The sequence below is a fragment of the Notothenia coriiceps genome, unplaced genomic scaffold (assembly GCF_000735185.1).
Source record: "Notothenia coriiceps isolate Sejong01 unplaced genomic scaffold, NC01 NC01_scaffold00022794, whole genome shotgun sequence".
NCBI lineage: Eukaryota > Metazoa > Chordata > Actinopteri > Perciformes > Nototheniidae > Notothenia > Notothenia coriiceps.
The window spans coordinates 1-11,472 of record NW_011355495.1 but is presented as its reverse complement, the minus strand read 5'-3'; the positions used below and the strand labels follow the sequence as shown (position 1 = coordinate 11,472).

Genomic DNA, 11,472 nt, shown 5'->3' with positions numbered 1-11,472 from the left:
GGACCGCTTAGCGAGAGCGCGTTTGTTAAGATAACTCAAACATATCCAGGGTATGTTGAACTGGCTTCGTAGTACAGGGCACAGGTGGCTGCATAGCAGCGCTAATTTCAAAGACACAAACATTATATTTTTATTTTTACCAAGATGCAGTGACAAAAATATTTGGGAAGGCTTAGCCTTCCCTAGCCTACAGTACCCGCCGCCCCTGGCTATATTAAATAGATAAAGGTGTGCTCTCTCTAGCTCTCTCTCTCGCTCGCTCACAGAGGCTGTGTGCTCCTCCGTGGCGATGACGGCTTGCGTTGAAAAATAATAATAAACATAGGCCTATTTGTAAAGTGGGGGGACACAAACGGGATTTCGAAAAGTGTCACGGTTAAACTCTTTATGAAGCGGTGAGGTGCCGCTCCACATTGCTTTTCTTCCCGACTGCAACGCTGTTGTGTGTGTGTGTGTGTGTGTGTGTGTGTGTGTTCACTTCAGAGACATGTTTTGTATATATCTGAGACCTATAATATAGTGTTGAAAAATAGTATAATAGGGGGACTTTAAAATGTTATACAATTATAGAGGTGATATTATAGAAATGTTCAACTGATACTATTATAAGAAGAAGGGTCTTTTTTGAGTGGAAATTGGAAAATATGATTTGACAGGGTATATGCAGGAATCCTGAAGTAAGATGTAATACCTTTTAAGACCCTTTCCATACACATTAAGACCTCATCGCCACTTTGAGTTTTAACCGGTTACATTGGCGACACACTTGACCTCACATTTACTATATACAGTATTGATTGTCCTTCCTCCTTATCTTCCAACCATTTGGACGCAAACTTGCATTTCCCCATAACGATGTTGTTTAACAACCGGCGTAAACGGACCTTCGCGCGCTATCAAGCAGTGAGCGTGCGATGTCCTGTTCAGATGACGTCAAATCCAACGGGATGCCATAAATAAACTACACAGAATCACACTACACACCTACGCAATGATTACATTCAGGCACACTGTAGAATACAACCTCTTTGGACAATTCATATACTTATTGAAAACAAGCTACAAAAATGTAATACCTTGGAAAATGCCGTATATTAGTTTTTAATACTTTTTAATAGCCTTCATTTTCGCTAAATTTATTGATCAACTTTTAATACTTTTTAAGACCCCGCGGACACCCTGTTTGAGCATCTGGAAAGTAAAAATAAACAAAACAATAAAATATAATTTGCATCAAGAGTATGTGTTTGAGATGCTTAATGTTTTGGGAGCATCCTACCTCAGTGTAGAGCAGGAAGCGGACCAGGCCCTCGCTTAGCTTCTCCAGGACTTTGCGGGAGACCCCCTGCTCTGGCCCCATAGTGCTCTGCGCCAGCTGGGCCAGCAGGAGGCGCTCCCACTCCCCCCGGAGGGTGAGGGCGGTGGACAGCACCTTCAGGGCCTCCCCCGCCTCCCTCAGCTCCAGCTCCAGCCAGCCGTCCACCACCAGCCGCGTGCAGTCAGCGTTACTGTCCACAGTGTTGGCCACCAGCAGCAGAGCCTGGGAGCACATGCACACACACAGAGGTACCAGTGATGCATGATGGGTAAAGGGACCCCAGCTGGGTGGAATACAAATGTTGGGACAGGTGGAACTTTCCATAATATAGAAATATGTGAATTTATGTAAAATGTTTTTACAACTAATTAATACAAAAAGTATGCCTTAATTGCATTTTTGTTTATCTGTGTAAAGTACCTGTTTCATGGAAAAACTATTTCTAAGGGGAACCTTTATTTATGTTATTCTCCATTATCGCATACATTTCTGATTTTTTTATTTATTTTTTAAATCTGTAAATAATAATAATTAGCAAACCATTTCAAAAAACAGACCCAGTGATCCGCATGTTTTATCAGAACTGTGTACAGATGTATTAATATTGCAATACTTGAACCATTGAATTGAAAATGCATCACACTATTTAAATATTTTCCAATTTTACAACTGAGTTAGAATTCAGGAATCACATCCACCCGTAAACTGGATCATCGTGGAGCCCGACGCGAAGAGGAGGGTTCTTGATCATTCTGAACGGTGTTCTTTTCCCAATACACATTATCCTGCTTATTACACGGCCACTTACTAAACTAACTCATTACTTGACTCCCAATATTGATTGAAATGTTTTTTGTTTTACCTGAAAATGATGGTATTGTTTCCGCTAAGAACATAAAACCCTGTTCCACCACGCACCACTGGCTGGAACTCCGACAACAACTTCATTTAAAATGAAGACCACTCCGATGGATGTTTTCTGTGACTGTCCAAGTGTGTTCACAGTCTTTCTCCCACTGAAACGTCCTTAAACACTGCAGAGCCCACACTGTGATCCTGTTAGTGTTTACTTCCTGTCTGCCTGCTTCTGGTGATTTATCTGACGTCCAGCGCTCCGTCTTTTAACCTCTTTTCCTTTCTCTCTCTTGATCCTCCTTGGCAACGGTCATTATAGTGCTTAACAGCAATCTGTACTACCGTCATATTCAGCTCTGAAATATCAGAATTGACCAATCAGAATTGAGTATTCAACTAAGCCATGTAATAAATGGGTTTATAGGTCAACCATGACTCTGGTAGCTTACTTTAATATAACAAAAAAACGTTTTAAACTAATCCAGAGATGTTTTTTAAAATGTAATTCTCAGGGGCCTCCCACAGGTGGTACTCACCTGCAGAGCTGGTACCCGCACACAGTTGGACAAATACGGCTTGTTGGTCTCCAACAGAGTGACGAAGGCTAGCAGCTGGTGTCTGCTGCTGTCCCTCCGCTCAGGCCCTTAAGGGAGGAGACACATGAGACATGGTGAGAGACATGCACAACAAAAAGAGAGAAAAGAAGAGACATGAGGACAAAATGAGGGCAACTATACGTTCTTTGGGGGAACTGGCCGGAGCTTTTAGGAACATTATCACAAATAACTGATGCTGTCTTTTCTAGATAAAAGTCAGTTCCAGAAAGACACACTTTTATCATGATTGTTTTCTTTGTTTCTCTTTATGTACTTTCAATCTCTTATCATGCTATTTTTAGGCATATATTATGGGTCTCAGATGTATAAAACTATATAAAAAACATGTCTATGATGTGTTTTGCTCAAAATACTAAACAGATCATGCATTTTAGACATCCCTCATATCCCTCTATTTCAGCCCTGTTAGAGAAGTGTAGGTTCGGGGTCCTTAGCTTGAAGAAAAGAGGAGGGGGAGCTTGTGCCTGCTCAGAATCTACGAGATACAGCTAAATGCTGCCGTGATTAAATGCCATATCATGTTCCAAACCACATCAAGGATTATTTGTTTATTTCTGAGCTCAAATGCTTTTTGTCTTGCGGGTTTACCACAAGGTGAGTTCCTTTTTTTATTTCCTGCTTCTTTACACACTACAGTACAGATTAGCTCTGAGTGTTAGCGATGCTTGCTATACCATATTACTTCCAAAACACGTTGGACATTGTTTCTGATAGCAACATTTCTGATAGTGCCGTGGATCCACATTTCTGATATTACGTCATATCGGAGGCAAATCTGGATCAGCTCCGTTGCCCCCCCCGTTTTTAGAGATTTGGGTACGGAGGAAAAGAGAGAGGGTTTTATTTTCTGACACTTTGTGAGTTCCCACCGAGACACACCGGGGACACATATTTATGTATAAAAGACATGAAAAACTGCATTTTGCATGATAGGAGACCTTTAAAATAAGTTATTTGTTTACCCATGTCTCCGTCCCCCTCAGGCACTTGTAACACCTCGGGGTCGGTGGCGAATACACTGGTCGGGTGGATCACCACTCCCTGCTTATTCCTTGTGTGGAACACCTAAACAAATCCAAATGTGGAAGTCAGTAGTGATTCCCCTCTATCGTGTTGTTAAAATGTTTGAACTGGGGTGCAGCCCACCTGCTCCGAGTCCTTGCGGGTGGAGTTGTGTTCATCGGGTAGAGCGAGCTGAGGGTAGAGGCCGCGGCAGAGGAGCAGCTTGAGGAGAGCTTGCTGACGGGAGGACATGTCCTGGCTGACGCTCGCCGCTTCCTGCAGCTCCGACACGTTGTGGCGCAACTTGAACTTCACCTCCTGTTACAGCAGCACACAGAGAGAGATCAGGGAGGGAGTGAAACATACAGAGATACAGACACACCCGTCTCTGTGAAGAGAAATAGCGTGATGCAATATGTGCTGCCCTTTTTCTCAGTATACAAACATATCATTCTTGTTGATTACCTAGTTAATTGCTGCCACAAACTAAAACACTTTTTTCCTGTAAATTGCTGCAGTCAGCCAAAAATATCTGACACACTTCTTCCTTCAATAAAAAGAAATGCTGAAGTTATAACTTTTAAGTATTGCAGTAAAAAGGAGACTCAATTAAAGAAAATATTAAATTTGACTTCACCTGTATGAAGGCATGTCGTGATGACATTTATATATATATATATATTTCTGGGATAACATATATATACAATATACATATATATATATATATTGTATATATATGTTATCCCAGAAATAGTTGCGTTAAATGATATATATAAACTTTGTTATGTTACTGATGCAAGGAAATGTTATATTAAAGCATAATAATGCAAGTATTCCCGTTTAAAGAGTATTTTTAAACTTTCATTGTTAAGAATATTCAGAAAATTGGAAATAGAATGAGGATTTTTAAATATTCTAATGATTAAACATAAATTAAATAATGACAGCAAAGAATAAAATAGACTTTTCAATTATGTCCACGAAAAGTGCAATGTCTGCCCAACGCTAAGTCTTATGTTGGTAGGGCAAACACTGCTGTTTATTCTGGCATCATTGTGGCTAAACAAGTTCAAATCATGCTTTTCTTTGACAGGCCTACCTGTATGTCCACGTTCTGTCCTGCCTGGTCGTCCTTCTTGCCCCTGCCGGCGCCCTCTGCGTCGGACCCCGAGCTGAACTCCTCCTGCCCCTCCTCCAGCCTCAGGACTTTGCGCCGGCCGCTCTCCTGCTGCTCGTGGTCTCTCTTCATCTGATGCAGCTTCTTCCTCTCAGTGAGCCTCTGCCTGCGCTGCACGCGGTCTCCACCAGAGGGAGCGCTGCTCTGAATCTCCAGCAGGCCGTGGCTCCTCAGCAGCTCCTGGTAACCATAGAAGAAGATCATATTGTAGAACTGTTTCACACATCAAAAACATCTTTTAAATATTTGAGCTTCTGCGTATAGCCTGCCTTGAACTGTCTCCGTAAGTTGACCATCTCATAGAGCCGCTGCTCCTCCAGGCCTCTCCTCCTGCACCACTTCCTGGAGCCTCCACCTCTTTCTCCTTTCACCTGTTGGACAGTTTTACAGTTGTGGTCAAAAGTTGACATGGATGTAGCAGATTTGACCAAATTTTCAGAACACTCATTATAAATTCATAAAAGAACCAAACTTCATGATTTTTGTTTTGTGACAAAGTAGTTTGTGCTCCAATCAATCTATCACAGAAAGCTTACACATCTTCCGGCGCAGACTGAAAACTCATCTCTTTCGACTCCACTTCGAGCGATAGAACTAACTTACTAACAAAGCACTTATATACTAACAAAGGGCTGGCTTATCTAAAGCCAGTTGAGTAGCACTTGAAATGTTTAGCTCTATGAAACCTGATGTACTTATATGATTCTGTTTTCTTCAAGGTTGTATCTTCCTGTTCGAATGCACTTATTGTAAGTAGCTTTGGATAAAAGTGTCAGCTAAATGCAATGTAATGTAATACAGATAAACAAGAGTTGTATAAATTATTGAAAAGTCAAGACTCTCATGAAATACATGTTCTTTACAAGTGTATGTAAACTTTTGACGACATATGTATGTATAATGGAGACCGTCTTATATCCCATGCGAACATATTAATTAGGTAGAGTCATAATATTTCAACTACTGACCTCCACCCAGGCGTTGAAGGTGTTGAGCAGGGTGAAGGGGTCTCCGTGGTTGCTGTGCAGGGGCTGGCGGGCGGTGGTGCAGTCTGGATTGTGCTGGGCGCTGCGCAGGAAGGGCGACTGAACGCTGAGGGCCGCCGCCACCGTCAACACGGGGTCCACCAGGTTAAACAGAGAGCCCAGCACCAGCATCTTCCCTGAACACACACACACACACACACACACACACACACAGACACACACACATACACACTCTCTATCTCTCTCTCTCTCACACACACACACACACACACACACACACACACACACACACACACACACACACACACACACACACACACACACACACACACACACACACACACACACACACACTTAATATTCCATTCCTCACATACTTATGTATATATAATATCCTGCTATATATTTTGTTACTGTACATTTGTAATTCAACATGTATATTTTCTATTGAGATGTTTACATTTTGGAATGTTTATTTCTAGTCTTTTCATTTTTATTGTACAATGCCTTGTCTTTTTATGCTGCTGCAATGCAAACATTTCCCAGATTGGGATCAATAAAGTACTTCTTATCTGATCCGATCTCATCTAGCTGCTACTGAATGTGCAGCACCTTCAAACTTTTCAAAATATAAGAAACAATAAAACTCCAACATGGTTTGGTTTGGACAATCTTACCTATGACAACATCCACGGGCAGTTGCGCCAGCAGGGTACCGATAGAGGTCAGGTCAGACCGGCTGTCCAGTGCCCCCTGCTCTTTCAGGTAAGTAACTGCAGTCTGGATACTAGCAGCAGGGGGAGGATCAATGAAGACAAAAGAAAGTGGATCTCCAAGACTCATGCTCTTCATCTAAGGGAACAAAAAACAGCATAAATAAAGCTAGAATTGGAATTAAGAAGAGGATGTGCTCTCCTGCTTTCTCCAGGATGTCGTTACCTGAAGGATGAGCGAGTCCAGAGCCACTCTGTGGATTTCAGGCACAGGATAAGGAGCGAATGCGTCGTAGTCAGACTCTGCGTACAGGCGGTAGCAAACTCCTGGGCCTGTGCGCCCGGCTCGACCTTTCCTCTGCTCAGAGCTGGCTCTGCTGATCCAGAACTCCTGCAGACGCTGCATCTTGGCCTTAGGGTCAAAACTCATTTCCTTAACCTTCCCTGTAAAAGAATGAACAAAACAATCATTGATATGATGTTTGTTCTTTGTACTCCTCAAATGTCCTCAAAGTTAGAAAACAAAGACAGATTTTCAAATCTTTCGGATCCTCCAAGAGACTATGTATGTGTGCTTTGTGACTTTTATGTGTTAATGGGTTAAGGGCTTTTAATTGTGCTGCAATTGTCCCTATGTGTTTACAGTCTGCTCGTGTGCTTTAGCCTGTGATTATTTATTTACAGATTTGTATCTTCACCTTCAACCTTCGTATCTTCTATTTTGAGATGTTTATATTTATATAAAAAACAAAAAACGTTTCTAATTGTGTGCAATACGTTGTTTTACATGGTGCTGCAACGAAAACATTTTTTCCCCAATTTGGGATCAATAAAGTATATCTTATTTTAATCTTAAATGAAATGATCCTCTATGGCTAAATCTGGCACATTTACATGATGGACTCCAGTGTTTGTGTTAATTAATGTGCATAGCCCCTTCTTAAATAAATTAATACAAATATAAAAGAGAGAGAGACATTTTGAACAAACTTGGCTGCACCAATTAAGGTTTGTAAATATTTTAAAAAGTGAATCCCGATCTATGAGGGTACCCCCAGTGCCATACCTGAGTCTACAACGAAGCGAACTCCATCTATGGTAACGGATGTCTCAGCAATATTGGTGGAGATGATGCACTTTCTCACCCCAGGAGGAGAAATGTCAAACACCTGAAGAATCACACGACAAAGAATTAGAACTGATAAGCTAACATATCACATTCAAACGTATTGTATCCAGTGTAATCCAAAGGAAGGTGACGTGCCTTGTCCTGCTGGGCAAGAGAGAGCGTGCTGTGCAGAGGCAGGACGATCCAGCGGCGTGTGTGTGTGGCCAGAACCTGACAGGCCTCCTGGACGGTGGAGATCTCCTGGACCCCGCTCAGGAAGATGAGCAGGTCGCCGCGCTCCTCGGGGGGGTAGCGCTGATCGATGCCCTGCAGGATGCGCAGGTAAGGTCTGGGATCCAGTTTCTCCGAACGAGAGGGCTGCTCGTCAGGGGGAATGGGCTGGTATAACACCTTAATACATAAACAAAACAAAAAAGTATGTGTTAAAGAAAATAACTAAAAACTTTACAAACCCTGACTACGATAGAAATATTACTTTTGGGACATCATTTCCGGATAAATTGTTTCTTGCAGGCAGAAATGGTTATAATAAGGCATGTGCGGAATGCATTGGCAATACTATGTTTAACATGTGGTCATGCCAATAAAACCCTTTGTATAGTATCGTATTGTTATAAGACAGCAACCACCAGGCCATTACAAATATGAAGGTAACATATTTATATTTTGCAAGAGTATATATATTATACTATTTTATAAAGTGTTTTGTAAGTGTCCAGAGCTCTCAAATGTACTGATAGTAATTGATACATTACATTTTGATTCTTTGTGGATGCATTTAAAATGAAGCCTAGTTTGAACCAGTTACTTCGAGTACAGATAAGTCTCTAGTGCAATTATGCGTTCAAACATCAAGGCCCAGGACACAAATGTAATCTAGTGGCTTGTATATTTGTACATCTGTGTTCTCTGCTCACCTGTATAGGAAACAGCCGGCCTGGTACCTGCAGCACAGGAGCGCCGCTGAAGTAGTCAGAGAACAGTTTGATGTTGATGGTGGCGGACATGAGGATGAGACGCAGTTCTGGGGTTTCTGCCAGCAGAGAGCGCAGGACCCCCAGGAGGAAGTCGCAGTGGAGGTGTCTCTCATGGACCTCGTCCACGATCAACACCTGGTACTGAGAGAGGGACCGGTCCTGCTGGATCTGCCGGAGCAGCAGCCCCTCTGTCAGGAACAGCAGTTTGGTGGACGGGGTCTTCGTGGTCTCGAAGCGGATCTGGTACCCCACCTGCAGAACATGACAGCATTTTGTCAGCTTTTTATATACAGGACCAATTAAAGAAACACTATTTTTTTGCATGCAAAAAGAAGACAGTTTCCTTGAGTTTGCATGTTATGATTCATTGGCCTTCCCAACAATGTGTAGAGCTGGTGAAGACTCTTGGAGGAATGGTAAAGTATCAGCATCAGGACAAAGACCGCCAGATTCAGAGACAGTCATCCCACAGGCCATAAAAGTACACCTGAGCTTGCACTATTTTTATTCTTACAGACTATTTTACTCTTATAAAAATGTATGTGTTTTTGTGTAATTGCAATGTTGCGGAACCTGTGACCTAAGCTTTTAATTCATTGCATAACTACACTGTAGTTATGTATATGAAATGACAATACATCTTTGAATCTTGAATTTAATCTTAAATCTATCTTAGGTCCAGTACTTCTATTCTATTCTAAACTGTGTGTTACTGTTGAGTGTTTGATTCATGTGCATAGACAAGTCAATACTGTGTTTTTAACATGCTTGACTAGTCTTTGTTCTAGCTGGTGCTTCAGCTGAAGGTACTTGTGATGACAAACCTTAGAGCCGTACTGATTGAGACTTTCAAAGCTGACCCTCTTGGCGAGGGATATACAGGCAATCCGTCGAGGCTGAGTGCAGGCAATGTGGTTGAAGCCAGCTGCAATAAGATACTGAGGGACTTGGGTGGATTTCCCACAGCCTGTGTCCCCTGCCACCACCAACACAGGGCTCTGTCGCACCAGCTCCACGATCCGATCCCGGTACTGGAAGATGGGAAGGTTCTTCTGCTCCCGGCGGAGCTTGGCCAGCTTTCCAAAACTCTGTCTCTGACTGAAGTCCAGGAAGTGCAGCAGAGCCAGGCGGCAGTCTGAGATCTCCTGACTGCCTGGTCCTGAGGATCTCTGGCTGCCTCGGTACTCTGACTTCCCCAGGCGCTCCTCCACATCCAGGGTGCACACAGACACATTAATCCTGTACCGGGCATCATACTCTTTAGGGAGGCCGAGGTCTACCTTTCCAGAGCCAGACTTACTCCTGTCCTCTTTGGCTCCTAACCCAGACATTTCCTTCCTTGTTTTAAACCTCTGGAAACGGTCAAAGAAAGCCCAGAACTCCCTGTGCTCCGTGCTGCCAGCCTGGATGTAGTCATGCCGGCGGAAAAAGACCTCGTCCAGCTGGGCTCTGGACTGCGGGCTGTCCCAGTCCCAGCTCCGGCTGTCCCTCCGCCGGTCTGAGGCCATGTTTACTGGAAGCTGTTTTACGTTTTTACGCCTCCACAAAAGCCAAAATGCATCACTACTAATACATTAAATTCACCTGTTTAAGGCTTTAAAGTTTCATAAACATGTTACATTTCAATTGGATAAACTACAAACTATCTAAGAAGTACCCGTGCATTTTCAATGGTTTAAAGACGAGCTCACACATTGTTTTTAACTGTTACATCTGAGATCATTGATGAAATAATGCGTTACAACTGTTAACAAATCGAGAAATTCATTAAAACCGAATAAATAGAGCTTTCCCTGCTGCGAACACCAATGCATGTATAAAGCGAGCACCAGGGGAACAATAACACGGTGGGACCGTTTCCGGTTTGCTCGCTGTTAAATATCTTCCGGGGATGGTTAGGTCCGTTCTGTTCCGTTTTTTTGTTCTGACATTAAAAAGAAAAAAGCTAAACATTTAAAAGAGAAATTACTCATACTGTATTTTAATATTGCACTTCGAAAAATCGGAATATAATTATAAAATATATACATATATGAGCTATCATCCCTGTTTTTGGATGAGAATAAAACAAAAATTGTCCAGTATCATAGATCCATCTCACTCCAGGGTTATAGCAGGACACCCCATGTAGATAAAATCAGGACATTCTGATGTACAGTTTCAAAATAAAAGACCTTTGGGGACAGGGATGATAGCTCATATATGAGACTTCGAGGGTCTTTTATTTTGAAACTGTACATCAGAATGTCCTGATTTTTTCTGAGTGACGACATGGGGTGTCCTGCTATCACCCTGAAGTGAAATGAGTCTTTGATACTGGACATTTTTGGTTTTATTCTCATCTAAACACAGACGGATGATTTCTTTTTACTCTACCGTAATGCATAGGATATTCGCGCACCGCAATATCACGTGAGGGCTTGCTTGACTAGGTTTTTCCGAGTGGAGGCTGGCTTGACCGCAGTAAGATACTGGTGAAAAGTGTTAACCGATATTAATAATGTGCAGAAGTTGTAGCTCTGGTGACGATTTGACACCTATTTAAACTGCGCTTCGTTTGTATAAAATGCAGCAGTTCCTGCCAACTAATGCTAAGTGTGCCTCATTAGCATTAGTTAGCATTAGCATTAGTTCTCGACTAGTCAGCAGTGTGTTGTCCATGTGGCCTGTGAGCTAGCTAAGTTAGCAACATTACTTG

The 11,472-nt window shown here is 42.4% G+C and overlaps 1 protein-coding gene across 1 annotated transcript; it reads right to left on the bottom strand.

The window, feature by feature from the left end:
• Positions 1 to 1,279: 1,279 nt before the first annotated feature.
• Positions 1,280 to 10,606, bottom strand: dhx34 (DEAH (Asp-Glu-Ala-His) box polypeptide 34; the record flags this gene model as incomplete). The annotated part of the gene is made up of 13 exons (XM_010781134.1): positions 9,599 to 10,606; positions 8,715 to 9,026; positions 7,933 to 8,187; positions 7,735 to 7,837; positions 6,895 to 7,112; positions 6,633 to 6,807; positions 5,938 to 6,131; positions 5,239 to 5,340; positions 4,892 to 5,149; positions 3,937 to 4,110; positions 3,753 to 3,855; positions 2,710 to 2,816; positions 1,280 to 1,540 (listed from the first exon to the last, which is right to left on the bottom strand). Coding segments are annotated over exons 1-13 (2,946 nt in total), but the record flags the coding sequence as incomplete, so codon positions are not given.
• Positions 10,607 to 11,472: the final 866 nt, after the last annotated feature.